The 21,833-nt window shown below is 39.8% G+C and overlaps 1 protein-coding gene across 4 annotated transcripts in view; it reads right to left on the bottom strand.

Annotated features, from left to right (window-relative positions):
- Nucleotides 1-21,833, bottom strand: part of LOC142487143 (cadherin-18-like) — a 941,872-nt gene that overhangs the window by 14,202 nt on the left and 905,837 nt on the right. For all 4 annotated transcript variants that reach the window (XM_075585917.1, XM_075585918.1, XM_075585919.1 and 1 more), the window contains one exon: nt 19,260-19,377. In XM_075585917.1, the coding sequence (XP_075442032.1) occupies nt 19,260-19,377 (118 nt within the window). The remainder of the gene's footprint in view (nt 1-19,259; nt 19,378-21,833) is intronic.

The raw sequence follows: 21,833 nt of genomic DNA, 5'->3' as shown, positions 1-21,833 counted from the left end.
TATTAGTAATAGTCAGCATGGATTTATGAAGGCTAGTGTAACACTTGCGTTCACCACAAACAAGTCGGGACCCCGGTACTTAGGTGGGAAAGTATGAAACTACACACCCACAGCAGCAGAGGCACGCCTGGAGGGTAGATAGTCAAGATCGCCGGGCTTGGGCTGGTGAGAGTGGGTTAGTCTTGATTCTTGTTGAGGTCGTAGGTAGGTGCTAAGGGAATTGTCAGTGTCCGGAGTGCTGTGGTCTGGGGTTGGAGAATCGCGGATGGTCAGAGGCAAGCCAGGGTCAGTAATCCAGAGAGAGGTCCTAAAGTCAAGCCGGGTCAGTACACAGAAGAGATAAGCATCAGAGGGTTAAACCACAACAGGAACAAGGCAAGGCAGGGACGTGGGAACACAAGGCTACCATGAACTATGCTCCGCCAAAGAATGAATGGAAAGGCAGAGCATATATAGGAGAGCTGGACAAATAGGACTGAGCAGAGGAGCAGAGGCGCAGCCTCCATGGAAGCAGGGATAGGCTGCAAGGGGCAGGAGAAAGGTGGGAGAGATTAGTGTTGACGGCCAAGCGGTACAAGAGGAGGGGCGGACCAAGCTCTGTGTGATCCTTGAAAGCCCTCCATGGGCGCCCGCGCTCTGTAAGGTGCGCGGGAGGCTGTACAGCAGGAGGCAAGGAGGAAGAGCCCCACAAGGAATGCTTGCAGCGGGATGCTGTGCAGCAGGAGGTAAGGAGGGAACATGCCACAGGGGACGTGTTCCCTGATTCCTTACAGCTAGATGTCACGGTAGACCAGGTCTTACCAACACATTTAATACCGGGATTCTGGACTGAGCAGTACAAGACAGGTAAAATAAATTATAATTTATTTTCTTTTAAGACAAACACACAATACTTCACAATTACAGTCAATAAACACTTACTGGGATGGGGAAATGAAATAAAATTTCCACGGAACGAAACAAAGTCTCTGGGCACCCCTGCACGCATGCAAGTGGGTGCGCGATGTGAGCCGTGCGACAGTCCTGGCTAGGGGCGCAACTTGCCACCCCTATATCTCCGCCGACAGAAATTCTTTCTTTCAGGATTATTTCGGGAATCCTTAGCTCAAACGAATTCTGGAAGAGGGGCACAATCCTTGGTTACGATGTTGTTAACCCCTCACACTCCGGAACTGCTGATGCTAGGCTGGGACGTTTCTTGGTAAAATCTCAGATGAATCTTACTGGGATTGTGCTTCAGGCATCTTTATAAGGTTAATGATCCTTTTCCTAACATGCAAAGCCAATCCTCCCGTGGGAACAACTTTCCCACCTATCCCCAACATGCAAGTAGTTCCTTGAACGGTCAGGTTGCTTCACAATTTGCTAAGAGCATGCTTTAACCTCACATCCGAGCTGCTTAGCATACCGTGCCCAACCTCTTATCTGGCAACAGTAAGTCTGGGGTTTGGCTACCAAGTGTGAAGTGCCCATACTTCACACCGGTATCTGTTACTTACAAATATCCCGGCCACCCTAACATCTAGGGTCTCTGAGGCTTTTCAACTCCGGACTTCTCTAGACACTGGGGCACAAACTTAGCTGGCTGCACTTTGAAGTACGGAGATGAAAAATCCCTCAGCTCATTCATCCATAACATATGGGCATGTTAATGGATTCATTGCCGGACCGGCAGGAAAGGGTTCCTGCATTTGCATTTAAAACACCATTGGCATACAGTTTATTTATATACATATGTTCTGTAGGTGTAACAAATACAAAACTTATATGTATGGTCATGGTTTCTTTTTACCTAGCTGCACTCCAAAAATTAGAGTGCTAGCTCTTTCCTAGCGCAAGTTATCCAATTAATTGAAGGGGCTCTGTGATGTGGGTTGCGGTTTGACCTATAATCGGTCTGTGTTACAAGCCGGCATACAATATAGCCGTGCTGGCTTTGATCGGTAACTGCGGACACACGCCACAAATTCACCTTAAGTGGATAACGAGACGTCAAGATACCATGTATCAAGAAGGCACTCCAGCTAAACCGCAGACAACTTATTCAATTGCGGTTTCAACGTCTGAGGTCTGGATACTGATACCTATCTTTAATGCAGCTACTTACTCGCAGGCACACTTCTTCAATTTAGCACTTGGCACAGCGCTAGAAACTCCCCCTTGTGTCGCAAATACAGTTAGCACATTTCTTATTCATTCATTTAACAGCAGCTAGCTGCTAAGCTGCAAAACAGGGACAATAAAGGTAGTGTAGGGGAAAACATGGTATGCTGGTTACAATACATTTTAACCTCTTCTGTCCCAACATGGTTTAGGGTTAACCAGCCGGGCATAATACCTTTATTATTGGCCTGGTTAACCCTCTCACCGCCACACTAGATTATGCCAAACTAACCTTATTTGTTTCTTTGAGGAGGTAAGAAGGAATTTAGACCAGGGTAATGCAGTTGATGTGGTCTACTTAGATTTTGCAAAGGCTTTTGATACGAGTTGTGTACAAAATAGAGCAAATTGGACTCAGTAATCATATATGCACCTGGATTGAAAACTGGTTGAAGGATAGACAACACAGGGTTGTCATAAATTTAACTTTTTCAGGTTGGGCTAAGGTCGTGAGTGGAGTACCTCAGCGATCAGTACAGGGACCCCTGATCTTTAACTTGTATATTAATGACCTTGAGGTTGGCATCGAGAGCAAAGTCTCCATCTTTGCTAATGATACTAAATTGTGTAAGGTAGTAGAATCAGAGCAGGATGTAATATCTCTCCAGAAGGACTTGGAGATACTGGAAAAGTGGGCAGGTAAATGGCAGATGAGGTTTAATACAGATAAATGTAAGGTTTTGCATTTGGGAAGCAAGAATAAACAGGCGACACACAAATTAAACAGGGATACATTGGGAGAATCCTTGATGGAGAAGGATTTAGGAGTTCTTGTAGACTGCAGGCTTAGCAATAGTGCCCAAAGTCATGCAGTAGCTGCAAAGGTAAACAAGATCTTATCTTGCATTAAACGGGCAATGGATGGAAGGGAAGTAAACATAATTATGCCCCTTTACAAAGCATTAGTAAGACCAGACCTTGAGTATGGAGTACAATTTTGGGCGCCACTCCATAGAAAATACATTATGGAAATAGAGAGAGTGCAGAGAATAGCCGCAAAATTAATAAAGGGGAGGAACAATTTAACTTATGAGGAGTGGCTAGCTAAATTAGATTTATTTACATTAGAAAAGAGACGTCAAGAGGGGATATGATAACTATATACAAATATATTTGGGACAGTACAAGGAGTTTTCAAAAGACATATTCATCCCAAGGGCAGTACAAAGGACACTGGGTCATCCCATTAGATTGGAGGAAAGGAGATTTCACCAGCAAAAAAGATAGGGTTCTTTACAGTAAGGGCAGTTAAAATGTGGAATTCATTAACCATGGAGACCGTGATGGCAGATACAATAGGGAAGGTATACAGGGATATACCAAAAAAGTAAACATGGGAAGAATTTTGATCCAGGGTATAATCCGATTTCCAATTCTTGGAGTCAGGAAGGATTTTAATTTTCCCATATGTAATATCATTGGATGATATTACACTGGGTTTTTTTTGTTTACCTTCCTCTGTATCAATAAGGAATTATAGATATAGGATAAAGTATCTGTTGTCTAAATTTAGCAAAGTTTAAATTTGATGGACGTATGTCTATTTTCAACCTCATCTACTATGTAACTATGCAACATGCAAATGAGCACACGTGTCACCTTTTGCCTGAAATCCATTTTTACATGGAACCCTTATAAGCTAATGCTCGCTGTTCACACATAACATTTCGACCTTTTGGTCTTTATCAAGTGCCTAGTCACTTGATAAAGACCAAAAGGTCGAAACGTTGTGTGGCACAATAAATCTTTCTTATTCAGAAATCCGTGGAGCGCTGGATCCCTTCTTTTCCTCAGTGTACTTTGGAGTTTATGGCAGGTACTTCCTTGAACCAGCAGCACCGGTAAATTCTATGCATCTTTTTCTTTTTTGTGGAGTGCAGCCTTAACCCCTCTTACAGCACTGTTCACACATCACATCAGATGTAAAGCCAGAGAAACCACTTATAGACATGGTTCGGGTCACATCAGTGTTAGGTTGGTTTTACTGGCTTTGCAATTTTCAGGGCTGTAGGATTTACCATACATTTTAAAATGTGTATGATATATATATATATATATATATATATATATATATATATATATATATATATATATATACGTATGTATGTATGTATGTATGTATGTATGTATGTATATATGTATGTATATATATATATATATATATATATATATATAAATATATATATATATATATACACACACAGTGCTTAACAAATCCACTCGCACCCCATACTGGAGCCTGTATCTCAGGAAGGTGGGGGGGTAAATAAAAACACTATGATCGCCTATGATAGCTGTGCAGGGAGAGGTGGCTCTCTCTGTGCAGCTCTCTATGCAGCTCTTACAAACTGGGCCAGATCGTATGGGGAGAACTTTGAGAGAGGCTGAGAACACATTGCTGGAACGCCGAGTGGAGTTCACATTTTTCTACCTCACAGTTTGAGATGGTTTCTAATTCTTTCTGAATACCGTGATATCACAAATGAAAAACTGTTCAGTGGGAACATGCCGTTTGAGATGGCTGCAAAGTTATCAAACCTACAAGAATAGGCCCCTTGGAATTGGTTAAATTAAACCCTATTGGATATGTAAGAAAAGACTGGGTTTGATTCAAGAAGCTTATCATGAAAAAAGAGCATAGAACACAGTTCCATATAGCGGTGCTACAAATGGCTCAGATAACCAAGTGGTCTGAGAGAAAGTCAAATAAAACTTGCTTGAAGAATCAAAATGAAATCAAACGACAGGAAATTAATAAATGCTGGTGTAGTCAGGGTAAACTCATTGAGGGGAGGTATAAATCAATGTCCTGGTAAGTGGTACAGATGGGGAATGAATCACCGTTTGTCTGTATATCGTCCAATGTGGACAATCTCCCTAGAGTATGCATAAACCCTGTATGTACAGTCCTAGCAAAGTCCCATAGACATATGAGCCCCAATGATGAAAGGTTACTCACATGCAGTCATTGAGGTTCTTCTTTGTGGCGTGCATCAGTGGTATCATGGTAAGTTGATCCCCAAGGGGGAGGAGAAGGAACGCAGCACAGACGTGCAATGTGAAGGGCAAAAATCAGGGCTACAGCTGGGTACTACAGTAGGTAAAGAAATCATTTAATACATCACAGACAACATGGTACAGAAAAAGAAGGCACTCTTACACGTTTCACGCTGATCCCAGCACTTCGTCAGAGAGTAACGCGTAAGAGTGCCTCCTTTTTCTGTACCATGTTGTCTGTGATGTATTAAAGGATTCATTTACCTAGTACCCAGCTGTAGCCCCGATTTTTGCCCTTCGCATTGCACGACTGTGCTGCGTTCCTTCTCCTCCCCTCTGGGGATCAACTTGTCATGAAAAAACGATGGAATTTCCATAATTATCATTTTGGTTCACAAACTTTTTCTCGCCACTTTATAAATACATAAGTGTAAGTGTTTATATATTGTTACAAGCAAAAGTAAGAAGGCAACAGCACTCAGTCATATCAGAAGATGATTTTAGTATTAAAGATACTTGCACATTGAACCAACGTTTTGGTTCCCAAACGGGACCTTTTTTTTGTAACAAGAGTTACTGTCTGTTTAGTTCAGAGAGAGGTTTAGTATATATATTTTCCAGATTGCAGAATGTTAAACTCCTCTGGAGAGGCAAGTTGCAAGTGCACCTTATTAAGGAAGACTGAACCTTTGACTTCTATGGGCTTTTAAAAGGCAGTCAGCAAGCTGCCAGAGCTGAGAGACTTTACCAGAGCTGCTGCATGCAGGGATCCCATCGGGACTGATTGGCCCTAGTTCCAAGGGGATTTGTACCCTTTTCACGACCCTATTAACAGAAGACCAAAAATCTGTCTTGGAAAAATGGTTGTCTTTTTTAAAAATATGTGGCCCAAGTGGTTTCCAACTTTTACTGATCTCAATAAGTTTGCGCGTAACCTGATTTTAAATTTCCATTTTATTAAAACAGGTGTCAATAAAACAGCAGAGGATTTAAATTCAGCTAATCTTGAGATTTCCTCTGCTTCATCAGCTTCCAGAGAGCGGAGGGGTGGGGTGTGCACACATGCGTGTTTGAAGCAGGCTCTTAAAGCAGTGCAGGAAAAGCCAGTGGTGAGGAGGGGGAAGGGGAGGTGGAAGGGGAGGTGGAAGGGGATGGGGGGGGATCTCAAGCAGTCTGAAGAAGGCAGGATGTTTTATCTGTCTGTCGGAGTCGCCCGGAGCCAGCCCCCCTCTCTCCTTTCTTCCAGCGGTGTGTGAGTGATCTGGATTGTGGCATATAAAATTAACCTTTTCAAAATTTGGGTGCCGAGTCTGGCCAGTTTGTTTAATAAAATAGTTGGAGTCCCAAGCACAGCTTGTGAGTATCCTGACTATTAAAACACTGATTCTCTACATCTCTGGGGCTTTTCCCTTCATTGTCTGGAAGGGAGGTATGTGCGTGTGTGTGTTACTTCCAATTAATCTTTTACACATTGTTGTTCCGACAGCCTACCCCGATTCCCAGTACCAGCAGAATAGGTCTACAGTCAAACACTGAAATAACATTTTTTTTAAACTACCTTTTAGAGGCGACTTTTCTGTTTTATCGATTCAGCTCTGAGTATTAGAACTCTTGCTTTGGAAATTCTGGGGCAGTCTCACAGTAAATGCCTCAACATTGCCGCAATATTGCTGCAATATTGCCTCAACATTTCTGTGAGATTCTTAATGGCTCATCGGATTACCACAGCAGGGGTTCCTGCAGGCACATTTCGTTTGAATGGGACTGCAGGGACCCCCCGCGTTGTTAATCCTTTGGGCCATTAAGAATCTCACAGAAATGTTGTGGCAATGTTGAGGCAATGTTGAGGCATTTACTGTGAGACTGCCCCAGAATCTCCCAGAATTTCCGAGGTACAAGGGTTCTAATACTCGTGGCTGCATCTGTAGATCTCATCTTATTATGCAGCAATGAACTAACAGGCATAGAATCCACTGGATTTAATGTGCTCCTCCCCTCTCCCCAAAAATGAAGTCCAGAGACTATTTGAAAAGGAACCTCTCTGGTGCAGATTGCTACTTTATTAACCCACACAGCAGATGATTAGCATACAGCAGATAAGTCAGCCAGCAGTAAAAGATTGGCTGGTTAGCTCTGCCCACTGCAGCATCAGAGTCCAAATGACAGTTTTCAGAAATTACAACAATAGTCAAACTAGAAATGCTGGTACTTCAATTGATTATACAGTGCAAGATCAGGAACAAACACCTAATCCACAGCTACACCTATTAAATTGGTTGGCTTGTTGTTGAAAAACTCAGAGTGACTTGTATCATACACATGAAATTCAAGTTGTTGAGACTTTTTTTCCCCTTCCTAACCGGATACCTAGAGGGTGGAGCAGGCACGCGTGTGTGTGTATATCCGTTAGTAATAAAGCATGGAATAGAAAAAAATAAATTTCAAAAATGCTTTAATTAACAGGTGCCACACTCACACTGCGTTATATGCGGATCCGCATTGTTGTGGATCGTGCTATAACGGGTTGTATATAGACACTTTTTTCAATTTAGCGAATAATGAATTTGAAAATATAGTTGGTCCTAAATTAGGTATAATTAAATATAATATGAGTAAGAAAGAAGCTTTGGCCTTAAAAGAATTGAAGGAAAATAAAAATTTGATAATTAGGCAGGCTGATAAAGGAGGTTTAGTTGTTGTACAAGACAGAGCAGATTATGAAAAGGAAGCTCATATGTCACTTTTAGATACTTCCTTTTTTTAAATTGGATTTTATCCGACCAAACAGTTCACTTTAGAATTGCATAAGCTCCTTAAAACGGTTTATTTAAAACCGTACATACGAAAATTGAATTTGCTTTGCTGTTAGTGGAATACCCATTTTTATCATCTTCCTAAGGTGAATAAATCCTCCACTTCTCCACCAGGGCTATCCATAATATCAGGGATCCAATCACTAACCTTTAACCTCTCACAGTATGTTGACTCTTTTTTACAAGGACTTGAAGGCACCTTGCCCTCCTATCTAAAAGATTCCACTGCTGTCCTCAATCTGTTTGAAAATGTCCCTGGAAGGGCAATTACAGGTGGGTAACGTACAGTATGATGTGCAATCACTATTTACCCATATCCCACATGATTTGAGGATTGAGTCCATCAGAGGTTCTCTCTTGAAAGATTCATCATTGCATGCTCTTAACTGTCAATTAATTCTTGACACAATACGTTTCATCCTCTCACACAATTATTTCCTTTTCATCTCTCAGTACTATTTGCAGGTATGTGGCATGGCTATGGGGACCCAGTTTGTCCCTGTACATGAGTACATGGGAAGACCAAAACATTTGGTCCACTGCCAACCCTTTTGTGGGGCATTTTTGGATTTGGCGGTGTTATATAGTTGACGCCATAATTATGTGGGAGGGTGATAATGACACTCTGGATGATTTCTTGACTTATATAAATAATAACAGTATGAACTTAGAATTTACTTCTAGTAATAGATCTTCTATTGATTTCCTGGATCTACATGTGGAAGTTCTACCTGGAGAAGTAGTACAAACTAAAACCTTTTTTTTAAAAGGTGGATACCAACAACCTACTGTTAGCCACCAGTAAACATAAAAAGACATGGATAGATAAACTCCAGTAAGTCAATTTATGTGCCTGAAGCGAAATTGTAGTTCTGATCAAGTGTTTGAGAGTCAATATTTTGCGTTGTATAACACATTTCTGGCTAGAGGTTACAAAACAGATATTCTAGATGGAGCTCTTCTGAGAGTCAAAAAAATGGGCAGAGAATCTCTTTTGGTAAATAGAAGTAAAAATTCTAATCCTTGCATTTGTAATTCGGATGGCACTAATAAAATCTGTGTGTCATTCGTTATAAATTATAATACAAGTTTTAAAATCCAAGGGATTAATAAAAAACATTGGTCCATTTTGACTAATCATCCCATTCTTGGTCCCTATCTAGACCAACAGCCCAGTTTCCTCTTCAGAAAGGCCAGAAGCCATAAGAATGTTCTGGCACCCAGTGACATTGGTGTGGACCAGACGGTCACTCGAGGAGACACCTGGCTCACCACTATACCCCATGGTAATTTTAGCTGTGGGTACTGTACATCATTCAGGAATTTCCTGTGTGGTGACAGAATTTCGATCACTTCCAAATCGACTGGTGAGATTTTTGCAATTGATGATTTCATCACTTGCAAAACTATGTTTGTGGTGTATGTCCTTGTGTGCCCCTGTGGTCTACAGTATGTTGGGAGAACTAAGTGACTCCTGCGGGTGCGTATTCTGGAACACCTAAGGAACATTAAATTGAGGTATGAAAAACATAGTAGTTTCCCAACACTTTTTGACTTTACATAAAAATAACTTTCTCTTTTAAAATACAAAGGAATACAGGTAGTTTCTAGTAATAGGGAGGTGGTGATAGAATAAAGGATCTGTCAAAAAAAGAAAGTTATTGAATCTATAAGCTAAGGACATTGACTCCATATGGTTTAAATGAGAAAATTGATATATGGTCCTTGTATTATTATAATGATTATTTTCGAAATTTCCTTTGTTCCCACTATTCATGTGGTTATTCATCATCTCTTTTGTATTCTTAAACCTTTTTTCCACCGCTGTGCCATTCTGTTCTTATTTGTTATTCTATTTTTAGTCTATTTATGTTCTTAAATTAAGGCTTTTCTGTTACGTGTTCATTTAATTTCAAGTTTGTTTTTAAATTTATTTTTAAACTTTTTAAAAAATATTCGTCATTTATCATGACTTATCTGGAGAACATTATTTATATATTTTTTTCTATCATTTACTGTATACATTTTTTCTGTCATTCTGTTCATATCCAGTCATATGTCTACTTTTTATACAATGTATCTTGTTATTTGAGACATTTGTTTGTGTGCTAACAAAATATTTCCCTTTTTTGTTACTGTTACTATTAATTTATATTTCTGTTCTCTGCTTTCTTTGCTTTCAGCTACAGCAGCCATTACAGTTATTTTCTGGCTCATGTGTCCTCCATTTATTTTATACCATATGTGAATTTGTTTTTTGTTGTATTATAATGATTAGTGTTTTTGTGTTAATTACACTTTATTTGTGACACCATTGTACCTTGGTATTAGGTGGTGACGGATTTTTTCACTCACACCCAATGATTTCAAGTTATTACTGAGGTTACTGTATGCTATGGTATTTAAATATCAGCATTTTCTCATTAAAATTATCCCTGATGATTTAAGTCTACCCTTACGAAATGTGTTTGATGTTGCCTTGAATGTTTTTATACTTCCCCCTGATATGGCTTATTGTTAGTGGTTGGGTCTCATGTGTGCAGAGTTTAAAGGGCTTTCCTAGGATGTACGCTACCTTGCGCTGCACGGTGCTTGAGGTGACATCAATGGATTCTATTTTCTGCTTGAAAAGCTGAGCCACGCTATCAGCCAACACAGGAGAGACTTTGGCTCCGTTCATACGGAAGCTATTCCTTCCAACTCAATCTTTCACACTTTAACAGCATTCTATTTTATGTGCAGTAGCTTCGGTGCTGGGCTGCTACTCTGCCTCATGGTTGTTTCCGCGTATAGACATATCAGCAGGGCATGCACCTGGGACGGCACTAGGTTCCTTGCTCCATAATCACAGTCTGTTCCACGGAGGTCAAAGACATTCCTGTGAAATGCTCAGATTTAGATTTTTCTTCCTCTGGTTGATTCTGCATTTTTGCCACTGACATATCATCTGGAGAGAAGAGTTCCATCTATACAAAGTCCAGTAGCTGATGGCGGTCTTCACTCCTAAGAGCCTCTGACTGTGGTACCATTCCATGTCATGCCTTAATGTATTTACTATCCTGTACATGTGATACTCAACTTCGCCATGTTGTTTAATATACATTTTTATGTATTGCACCATGAGTTGTGTGCTATTCTTGTTTTTTTTCTCTGCTGGATGCATCGCCTGATGGGAACACCTGGAACCCACACACAGGAACAGAATTTACCTGAAACCGAACACGCCTGGTGGATGCAGGGCTTGTCTACATGGTTCCGGCATTACATATTCTGCTGAGGGAGCAGCACTATCGTTTTGCAAGGTGTAATTGTTCCAGGGTGATTTCCTGGAGACTTCTGGGATAGATTTCCAGCACCCCAGATATGTATTTTATATTTTTTCCAGACATTTGTATATATTATTTAACTGGAATTAGGCTAGCTACGCAATTTGTTAGTTAAGGCCATTGCTGTGTAGTTAGACTCCCTACCATGGAGTAGGTTTTTCTTTTGTAGTTTATGTTTTGTCTTAAAGGGGCAATATTTTGTTGTTTATAAATAAACCACCAAAGGGGTTTGTTACAGCTTAAAATACACTCAATGTACTCTATTGTCCCTCAAAAGGCAGGTCTCCTCTATGACAGAGGTACAAAGTAGATCTCTATTCAAAAGCTCACAATACAGTTTTTCATTTATTGTAACAGCAAAGAACAGAAGAGAAACAATGTTTCAGGACCCATATGGACCTTTCACCTTGACGAGGGAATTGGAGGATTTAACGATTAGACTTGAGAGGCTGTGATGGCAGCCATGGATGAGAAACAGTCTGATGAAATGATTACTGACTGGAAACACTAGTATGCGTAGATACAGGCAGAGACTGGAGTCTCTAAAAGAAGCTCATCAGTCTCCGCACAGAGTTGTAACAATCTCACCAGGAAGTCGGTGGTGTCAAAACAGAGCTGTGTACATTGAAGATGCCTAGGAAAAGACCCAGAGTTATTTAGAGACTAAAAAGAGAGAAAAGAAACCTTAAAGAAGAGATTTCAGATTTGACTGACCAGGTCAGTGAAATAAATGAATGCAACATGAAGTAGAAAAAGTAAAGAAACAATTGGAACAAGAAAATTCAAGGGTGCAGAAAGCACTGTAAAATGCAGAGAGCATACTGCAGAAAGAACATGTCCTTTGGAGCAGCGTATGGAGGTGGAGCACACACTGCAAAGCCAGATAGAATATCTGTGTTTGAAGCTGAAGCGGGCCAAGGAGTAACAGGTGTATGCTTAGGAGAAGCAGTGAGTTACCCAAAAATAAAGACTCCAAACTGCTAATGAATTATAGGTGCTGCAGGAGTGTTTGAGTACCCATTGTGTACCCATAGAGCTCTATGAGGAGCTGAAGGTCACACTGAACATCACCGGAGCATCTATGGATAACAAGATTAGAGGCCAAGTGGCCCTGTATGAGAGCGAGCATGAGAAGGTCCAGAAACTGGATCAAAAGCTGGAGGAAAAGAAAGGATACTCAATCCCCAAGAGTCAGTACGCCCAGGAGAAAGAAGCATGGAAACGGCAATGAGTGGTGGCACTAGGGGAAACATCTGCTGAGCCGCAAAATGTAAAGAAGGATGCAAGCATAGAGTTAGTACAAAAAAATGGTGGAGGCTCTAAGAGGAGAGCTGCATGATGTACGTAAGAAACAGAATTCTCTCGCTGATGAAATAATCTTGCCGCAAAGAGAGAAAAGCATTAAGACACGTCAGAAATTATTTACTTATAAAAATATGTTACCAGGAAGTAATACATTGAGAGTTACCTCTCGTTTTCAAGTATGTCCTGGGCATAGAGTTAAGACAAATAATACATGGTTACAAATACAGTTACATAAATGACAAGGTATACATTATATACAAGACATTGAAATGCTAGTGTTATTATCGAAGGAAGAATGGAGAGAGAGTAAAGCAGCTAATGTTATTCATTCATGTTGGAGAATGTAGCAGCAAAGATAGAAGTATGAACTGTTGAAGAAATGTGTGATTCTATTAGTCTTAGGAAGTATCAGCAACAAAGACACTACAGGGACATGAAGAAGGCTGCTAGTTTGATTTAGTCCAGATATGGATCCTACATCATAACGAAGAAGCTGTGCATTTCTATAAGCACATCTGCAATGCTGTTGCAGTACTACAATCTACTTTCCCAAAATTCAAAATACAAAAACATAGTTACTATGGAGTAGTGCAATAAAAATCCAGTCATACTAATGTGCCCATGTGGTCCAACGTAGATTCCTTGAAATGAAAGCAGCCGCTATAAAGATTCAGTCTGGGATGTGAATGAGGTAGAAATGTATATGGAATCGCACATTAAGACAGGTGTCACTGGTTATCCAGCGGTGCTTTCATCTGAGTAAATTAATGAGTTAAGAAAGAAAGGCCCAAGTCTACAAGTCTGTCGACTGTAAAAGAGAGGTGCCATAGGGTATTGTTAGAGTTGATGAGAACTCCGCCAAGGTCTACGTACTTAAACTAAATGATATTGAACCAGACACAGATGGTCCTATGAGCGACAGAGATGAAGAGATCATATAATGCATGGAAGTAATCCTTGCCTATCGAGTAAAAGAGGAGATAGAGAAATGGAAAGATAAACTTGAGGAAGAATTACTCTTCAAGCGACTAAAGCATGAGGAACTAGAGAATATACTTGAAGAAATACTGAGTGAGTGCATAAGTTACGAAGGGCTTGGCACCTGTCTTCTCTTCAATCACGACAACATAATGGCTAGTTTTTTTTTAAAGAGGTAGCGAAATACTTTGCTTTATGTCCCAAAGCCCCCATTATTGCTCCGAAGGGAATAAACATAGTTGCTGGTAGGTGTGAAGATGGTCTTGAAAAAAGACATTTCAACCAAGGACAACAAGGTCCATGGATCCAATTGAAAGTTAGACAGTCAGAAAGACAAAGAAAAGACTGGAGAGATGTTTGAAAACTTACTTGAGTGGAAGTTGAAAAAAAAAAGATTGAAGTCGAACTTCTCCGACAGTGATGCTGGTGCCCGTAATGGTGCACCGGCTTCTCCACATGACAATGTTACACTGGGGAGGGTGATATGTGAAAGAGTCACTGTCTCTGTAGGTCAGAGAGGGGTTAATTATGTATGCTTTCCAACATGTAGGTGGTAAAACTCCTCTGGAGAGGCAAGCTGCAGGTGCACCTACTGCAATTAAGGCAGACTGAACTCCTGACTTCATGTTTTTTTTTAAAGGCATTATGTAAGCTGACAGAGCTGCGAGACTTTCCCCAACTAATAGGACACTGGTTGGTACGGTATGTTCCAATTTTTATCATTATTACACTATGTTATGCTCCTTATTTTAGGAGTTACTCTTACATCATATTGATCCACGAAGACCATTTGTTCATATATTCTCCACTCTGACACATTGAATAGAGTAATTTACTCATGTGATTATGTAATATCAGTAGACTTAATTTAATTTAACTCAAAGTAAGAGCATCTGCACAGTGAAGTTCCTGTTTCTCTTTTTTTGCGCTTAGGTCAATTTTTGGAATGTACAGTTAGACCCGGAAATAATTGGACACTGATACAAGATTTGTTATTTCAGCTGCGTACCAAAATAAATTCAAGTTACAGTTAAATAATGAATATGGGCTTAAAGTGCAGTCTATCAGCTTTAATTTGAGGGAATTCACATCGAAATTGGAGGAAAGGTTTAGGAATTACATCTCTTTAATATATAGCCCTCTCTTTTTCAAGGGATCAAAAGTAATTGGACAATTGACTCAAAAGCTATTTCATGGACAGGTGTGGGCTATCCGTTCGTTATTTCATCATCAATTAAGCAGGTAAAAGGTCTGGAGTTCATTCTAGGTGTGGCATTCGCATTTGGAAGCTGTTGCTGTGAACCAACAACATGCGGTCAAAGGAGCTCTCATTGCAAGTGAAACAGGGCATCCTTAGGCTGCAAAAAAAAAATCCATCAGAGATAGCAGGAACATTAGGAGTGGCCAAATCAACAGTTTGGTACATTCAGAAGAAAAAAGAACGCACTGGTGAGCTCTGCAACACAAAAAGGCCTGGACGTCCACGGAAGACAACTGTGATGGATGATTGTAGGATCCTTTCCATGGTAAATATAAACCCCTACACAACATCCAGCCAAATGAAGAACACTCTCCAGTAGGTAGGCATATCATTATCCAAGTCTACCTTAAAGAGAAGACTTCACAAGAGCAAATACAGAGAGCAAATACAGAGAGCAAACCATTCATAAGCCTCAAGAATAGAAAGGCCAGATTAGACTTTGCCAAGCAATATCTAAAAAAGCCAGCCCAGTTCTGGAACAGCATTCTTTGGACAGATGAAACTAAGATCAACCTGTACCAGAATGATGGGAAGAAAAAAGTATGGAGAAGGCTTGGAACGGCTCATGATCCAAAGCATACCACATCATCTGTAAAACATGGTGGAGGCAGTGTGATGGCATGGGCACGCATGGCTTCCAATGGAACTGGGTGACTAGTGTTTATTGATGATGTGACAGAAGACAGAAGCAGCCAGATTAATTCTGAAGTGTATAGGGATATATTGTCTGCTCAGATTCAGCCAAATTCAGCAAAGTTGATTGGACGGCACTTCAATTTAAAGATGGACAATGACCCAAAACATACTGCGGAAGCAACCCAGGAGTTTTTTAAGGCAAAGAAGTTGAATATTCTGCAATGGCTGAGTGAATCATCTGATCTCAACCCGATCGAGCATGCATTTCACTTGCTGAAGACAAAACTTAAGGCAGAAAGACCCACAAACAAACAACAACTGAAGACAGCTGCAGTAAAGGCCTAGCAAAGCATCACAAAGGAGGAAACCCAGTGTTTTGGTGATGTCCATGCGTTCCAGACTTCAAGCAGTCATTGCCTGCAAAGGATTCTTGACAAAGTATTAAAAATGAACATTTTATTTATGATTGTGTTAATTTGTCCAATTACATTTGAGCCCCTGAAATAAGGGGACTGTGGATGAAAATGGTTGCAATTCCTAAACGTTTCATACAATATTTTTGTTCAACCCCTTGAATTAAAGCTGAAAGTCTGCACTTCTATTGCATCTCGGTTGTTTCATTTCAAATCCATTGTGGTGGCGTACAGAGCCAAAATTATGAAAATTGTGTCAGTGTCCAATTATTTCCGAAACTAACGGTATATATATATATACAGATGCATCAGCCGTTATTTGAAATTATCACTGAGCCATTTTCGTGTGTGCTGCTGAACTCCACATACCCAATCATGCGGTTGATTAGTTTGAATTTCATGGATCCTGATTTCTTTGGGTACAATTCTTTGCGTTTCCGTGGCACAAATGAATGAATTGTAATATGTACAGTTGTAATGGATGTGCTCGCCACAAAACGGGTCCGGACCGCGGGGCTGAGGTGGGGATGTGAATACAGTTCTGGATTGCGCAGTTTGTAGTCATTTGTAGTAGGGTCAGGGTTGGAGAAGGTAGAGTAATCCTTACCCAAGCCAGGGTCAGGGTTGGAGACGTCAGGGTAATCGATTTCCAGGCTGGAGTCCGGCAACAAGGAATCAGGTAGGCAGCGCTTCAGTGTAGCAGCTGCACTGCGGGAATGCCCATTGCATGAGGAGTGGGAGAGGACCATAACAAAGGCAGGAATGCAGCAGGCCTCAGGAATCAGGAAGCTGAAGTTTAGCGCTAGAGATCCAGCACTTCAGCACAGGAACCAGGACACAGCCTCTGCAATGGAGATATACAGCAGGCCCCAGGAACCAGATCTCTGCAGAGAGAGAAGGCAGCAGGCCTCAGGGAACAGGAAGCTGAAGGATTGCACTGGGGATCCAGCGCTTCAGCACACAAACCAGGAAACGGCCTCCGCAATGGAGAAATGCAGCAGGCCCCAGGAACCAGGAGGCTAAGACAAAGTAGCTTGTGGCCAAATACAGTTACATCCAAAGGAACTTTGGGATTATGATCAGCAACTTCCTTGGGGGGAGGGGCTGGATCTATATAGTATAGCCAGCGAATAGGGTCAGAGTTGCAGTGATTGCAACCACAGGTGAGTGCTAGCAAATCCAAGGGGAGGTGTATCTGAGAGCTCACCAACTCTGCAAAAGTGAGCTCCAGCCAAAACCAGGAACGGATTCCTTACAACAGTACAGCACTCTGTCAATTTGCAGGTGTTTAAAAACCAGAACACTAAAATGCCATTTTCTGCTCTCGATAAAACACGAGTCAACACGCGGTAATGACGTTCCATGACATGGGTATTCCGATGTATACGACGCGTGATATGTTCGAATAACGGCCGCTGCATCTTTACATATATACATATATTCCAAAAAAGACACCAAGAGGTACAAGAGGCACCATTGGGAAGTCGAAACATTGCTTTATTTTTGCATAGCCAGTGTAACCAACCCCACACTGAAGAGATGCAATAAGGTCGAAACAGTCTGTCTGTGGTTGGGTTTGCTGGCTATGCATCTTAACCTGGCTGTGCTCAAAGGTGTGACCATGCAGCAAGCTTAAGCCTATAGGGGAACCATGTTGAATGGTTTTGAAGCAAAAGGTGGCACTGTGTGCTCATTTGCATGTCATTTCCCAGACTCCTTTGCTGCAGTGGAAGTGCTGAGTGCTGGGTTATAATGGTGAAAGGTGGGGTTGCAGACCTGTCTAAGACATGCAATGAGCATACAGTAATATTTCCATTTGCTATATATATATATAAATATATATATATATATATATAGCAAATATATATATTTATATATATATATATATAGCAAATATATATATATATATATATATATATATATATATATATATATATATATATATATATCAAATGGAAATATTACTGTATGCTCATTTGCATGTCTTAGACAGGTCTGCAACCCCACCTTTCACCATTATAACCCAGCACACAGCACTTCCACTGCAGCAAAGGATTCTGGGAAATGACATGCAAATGAGCACACAGTGCCACCTTTTGCTCAAAACCATTCAACATGGTTCCCCTATAGGCTTAAGCTTGCTGTATGGTCACACCTTTGAGCACAGCCAGGGTTAAGATGCATAGCCAGCAAACCCAACCACAGACAGACTGTTTCGAACTTAATGGGTCTCTTCAGTGTGGGGTTGGTTATTCTGGGGTTGGTTTTATATATATATATATATATATATATATATATATATATATATATATATATATATATATATATATATCTCACAGAAAAAATGGATGCCTGGTGCACACAACAAAAAACAACAGCAACATATATACTTGGTTTTCAGTATGGGGTGTCCACAAAAGGGCTGGGATCCCTAACCAGTCCAAAGAAATATAAAGTACAGAAAATCGACAGCACTCACCAAAGGAATATCATCAGCAGAGAATTTTAATTCACAGTGTTGAAAAACCATACACAAATTGAACTCAATTTTTGTATGGTTTTTCTACATGTTGTGAATTAACGTTATCTGCTGATTATATTCCGTGGGTGAGTGTTGCAGATTTTTTGTACTTTATATACAGTACAGTATGTGTGTGTAGAATCGCTTACCAGATTAAAAGGTAGTTTCAAAGTAAGGATATGATTGTCTAATACAATAAAGCACATTTGGCTGGCTTTTTCAATGTTCTGTTTATTTTGACAACTCTTCAAGTTCAATCATTTTTAAAAAGAAGCAAATGCCTTTAGCACAGGTTATAAGTAAAAAGCTTTGCATATACAATTTATTATTATTATTATTATTATAATTATTATTTTGCATCTCTGTAAAATATGATATCAGTGTTTAAGTGAATAAACAACTCAATACCTATATACATTAGTATTCATTTGTTGTATACAATGTTGAAATGTACAGTATGCCATTCACAAAATAAAAGTACAAATGCAACAGCATTGAACCACACACAAAATAACATGTTATGAGAAAGATACCTCTGTCCTACAGCGCATTTAGTGTTGTACTGTGTATTGTGAACATTATGGCAACATACTGTACTGTAGCAAACATACCGGTATAACTTCATTAGAAATATTGGTAAAGCATAAATGCTTAGCCCATGCTGTACTGTTGATACAAAGATGGTGCACCTTGCATTAAAAATAAAGGCAATTCAAATATACTGTAGAAATGAAGATCTGAACATTATAATTGCAGTTGCAAGTTGTAAATTATGGTACGCGAATTGAACATTAGTAAACCAAACAAAATCTGTGAAATTCAATTAACACATACTGTATGATTTACCTTCATTGTTCCGTAAGGTAAAATTTGGGTTCACAGTTGAAACTTCTTGAAGAGAAAAGTGAAATCGTTGACCATTTGCAGATTTGTCTTTGTCAGTAGCAGTAATCGTGTGAATAACCTAGTGAAAATAAAACATATTACTGTAGACTCAAAGTGATCTGTCATAAACTCATGTACATTAGATGACATTTAGCAGACACTTCAGATTAAAATTGTTCATAAGCAGAATGGCTGTTAGGTTGTTTTTTTTCTCAATGTTATTTTAAAATCAATTATTTTTCCACTTAAATTTTTTTTAAAGTTAACTGTTTTTATAATATTTTTTTCTGACGCTGGCAAATTAGGTGAAATCTAAGATTTTCTTCAACAAACAATTTAGCAAAAATAGCAAACTTTGCAAGAAGTTGGGCCAAGAATTAGTCAATGTCCAAGGTCATTTTGCCCTGCCATTTTTGCTACATTCCGGTGAAAAGTGCCTAAAATCTGTTGAAATTTGTGACATTCTGAGCAATGTGAACTGTTGCAATTTTTTTTAAAATATTTGAAGACATTTAAACATCTTTAACACTTTTCTACGATGAATTGTAAAAGGACATACAGGTAACATAGAATCAATGTAAATAATATTGATATGCCTAATGGTTGAGTTTTGTTTAACATACAAAGTAAATTGCAATGCCTATTGACAGACAGGATGGGAAGCAATCATGTAAGTAATCAATAAGATTTTTTTTTTAAATATTCAGCAAGTGACTCATACTGTACTTCCGTCGACTCTTTATTTATTCATCACGTATAGATACAAATATACCATCTGTATGAAGCTTAAATTATTTTTTTCAGCATGTATTTTCTTCTACTGCATATAAAAAATGGTATGCACAATGTGGTGCAAAAATAGAACACATTGGATGCTATCTACATAAATGCAGTTTTATCGTTCATACCTACAAAAAATGGGCAAATAATAGGTGTAAATTTGAATTAATTATGTAATAATTTACAAAGTGCATGCTCAATTGCTGCAGCAGTAAAACTGACATGCCACTAAACACACCCCTTTCTCACAATTCAAATGCCTTGACTTTGCTAGGAGTGCTACCTAATGCACTGCACACAAACACAGAAGTCAGTGCATTAATATAAGCTTCAACTTTTCCCCCTTCCCAACAACTCCTTTTGTTTCCTATTCCATTTCCTTACAAAAATGTAAAATACAAATTAAGTGAAAAAAAGAAGCTTCACAAATGCTGATTGGAGGTTGCAAATGGTACTCCTAGGAATTTTAGGACATTTTCTAGGATTCTGCACTTTTTTTCCCTCTTGTACTGCACCGACACACTTTATTCGAGCAAATACCCGGTATGTACCTGGCAGATACCTGGAATGCGCCGCTCCTCACCTCTGACAAGCCCCGTTGCGTTTGCCTTCCCAGCCTGGGTTCATGCCTGGCTGATGGGCGGCTGATCTGTTAAATGATAATGATTAGGATTTAATAGGCTGCAATGCTTCGCGTGTCTACCAGATGGCATAAATTCATGAATTGTAATGCAGTATATATATATATGTAGTGTGCAGTATTGCAGCCAACGGGAATAAAATGCTTCAATCCCTGCCGGAAAATAACTCAATGCACTCGGGCAGAAAACAGTCACAAACCTCACTACACCCGGGTATACCCGAATTCGTGGGACTAGCCGAGCTCGAATAAAGTGTGTCGCCAGTGTACATATCCCCATCATGCAATTTCAAAGAAAAATCGCTATAAAGCTGATTAACAATTTTAAGGGGATATTATAGTATCGGCCAGTTGTGCATATCCTTGTGTAATTAGTTATTTCCGCTTGTATTTGCAGGTTTTAGTATCTTGTAAGACCTTCTCGCATGTCCAAACCGTCAGGAAAATGCATTTTTTAGAAGCAATTTCATTCCGGCTCTGCAAATCCTATTGGTTTGATTAAATGGCTGAAATGCACATTTTTTTGCCAACTCACTGGAATTCTAGTAGTTTCGTTAAATCCAAAAGGCTAAACTGCTTCAAATAACTTGCAGATTTTTTCTCTGCCTGAATAAGGTGAGAGAGGTGGCACTAGCTCCCTGTAGAGTCTGACATATGGGTTTTACAGGGACAGAGGAAGAGACAAAATGTAGGTGTAAGTATTAGAACTCAAAGTAACGGAAATCTTTTAGGACATGTGGGGTCATTTAAATGTAATTTGCACAAGCATTAGCATATCTGCCAGGTTTCTAAAGTGTGTTCCTTTTTGAGCACAGGTGTCTCTCCATACAGATGTAGCTTGTTGGTTTCACACGCCATCCTAGAGCCGAGCCTCTTCCTGCCGTGAGATTTCAACAATATTTTACGCGAGTTATCTGCAATTTAACCTGGGTTAACTATGGCCTGAAAGCGGAAAAAATGTAAATTTAGCGTCGTCTGCAATACCGGACAGAAACTCGGCGATCGCGCGTTTGTGTCTTAAAAATTGAATTTGAAAGTCCACACAGACCCGCTGTTTTTGATGTCTTTATTGACTTGACCCCTAACTCCTCATTAAAGAGATACTTTTGCAGCTG

Source organism: Ascaphus truei, chromosome 2 (genome assembly GCF_040206685.1).
Source record: "Ascaphus truei isolate aAscTru1 chromosome 2, aAscTru1.hap1, whole genome shotgun sequence".
Lineage (NCBI taxonomy): Eukaryota > Metazoa > Chordata > Amphibia > Anura > Ascaphidae > Ascaphus > Ascaphus truei.
Note: the sequence above shows the minus strand (reverse complement) of the source record. Positions and strands in the feature narration are given on the sequence as shown.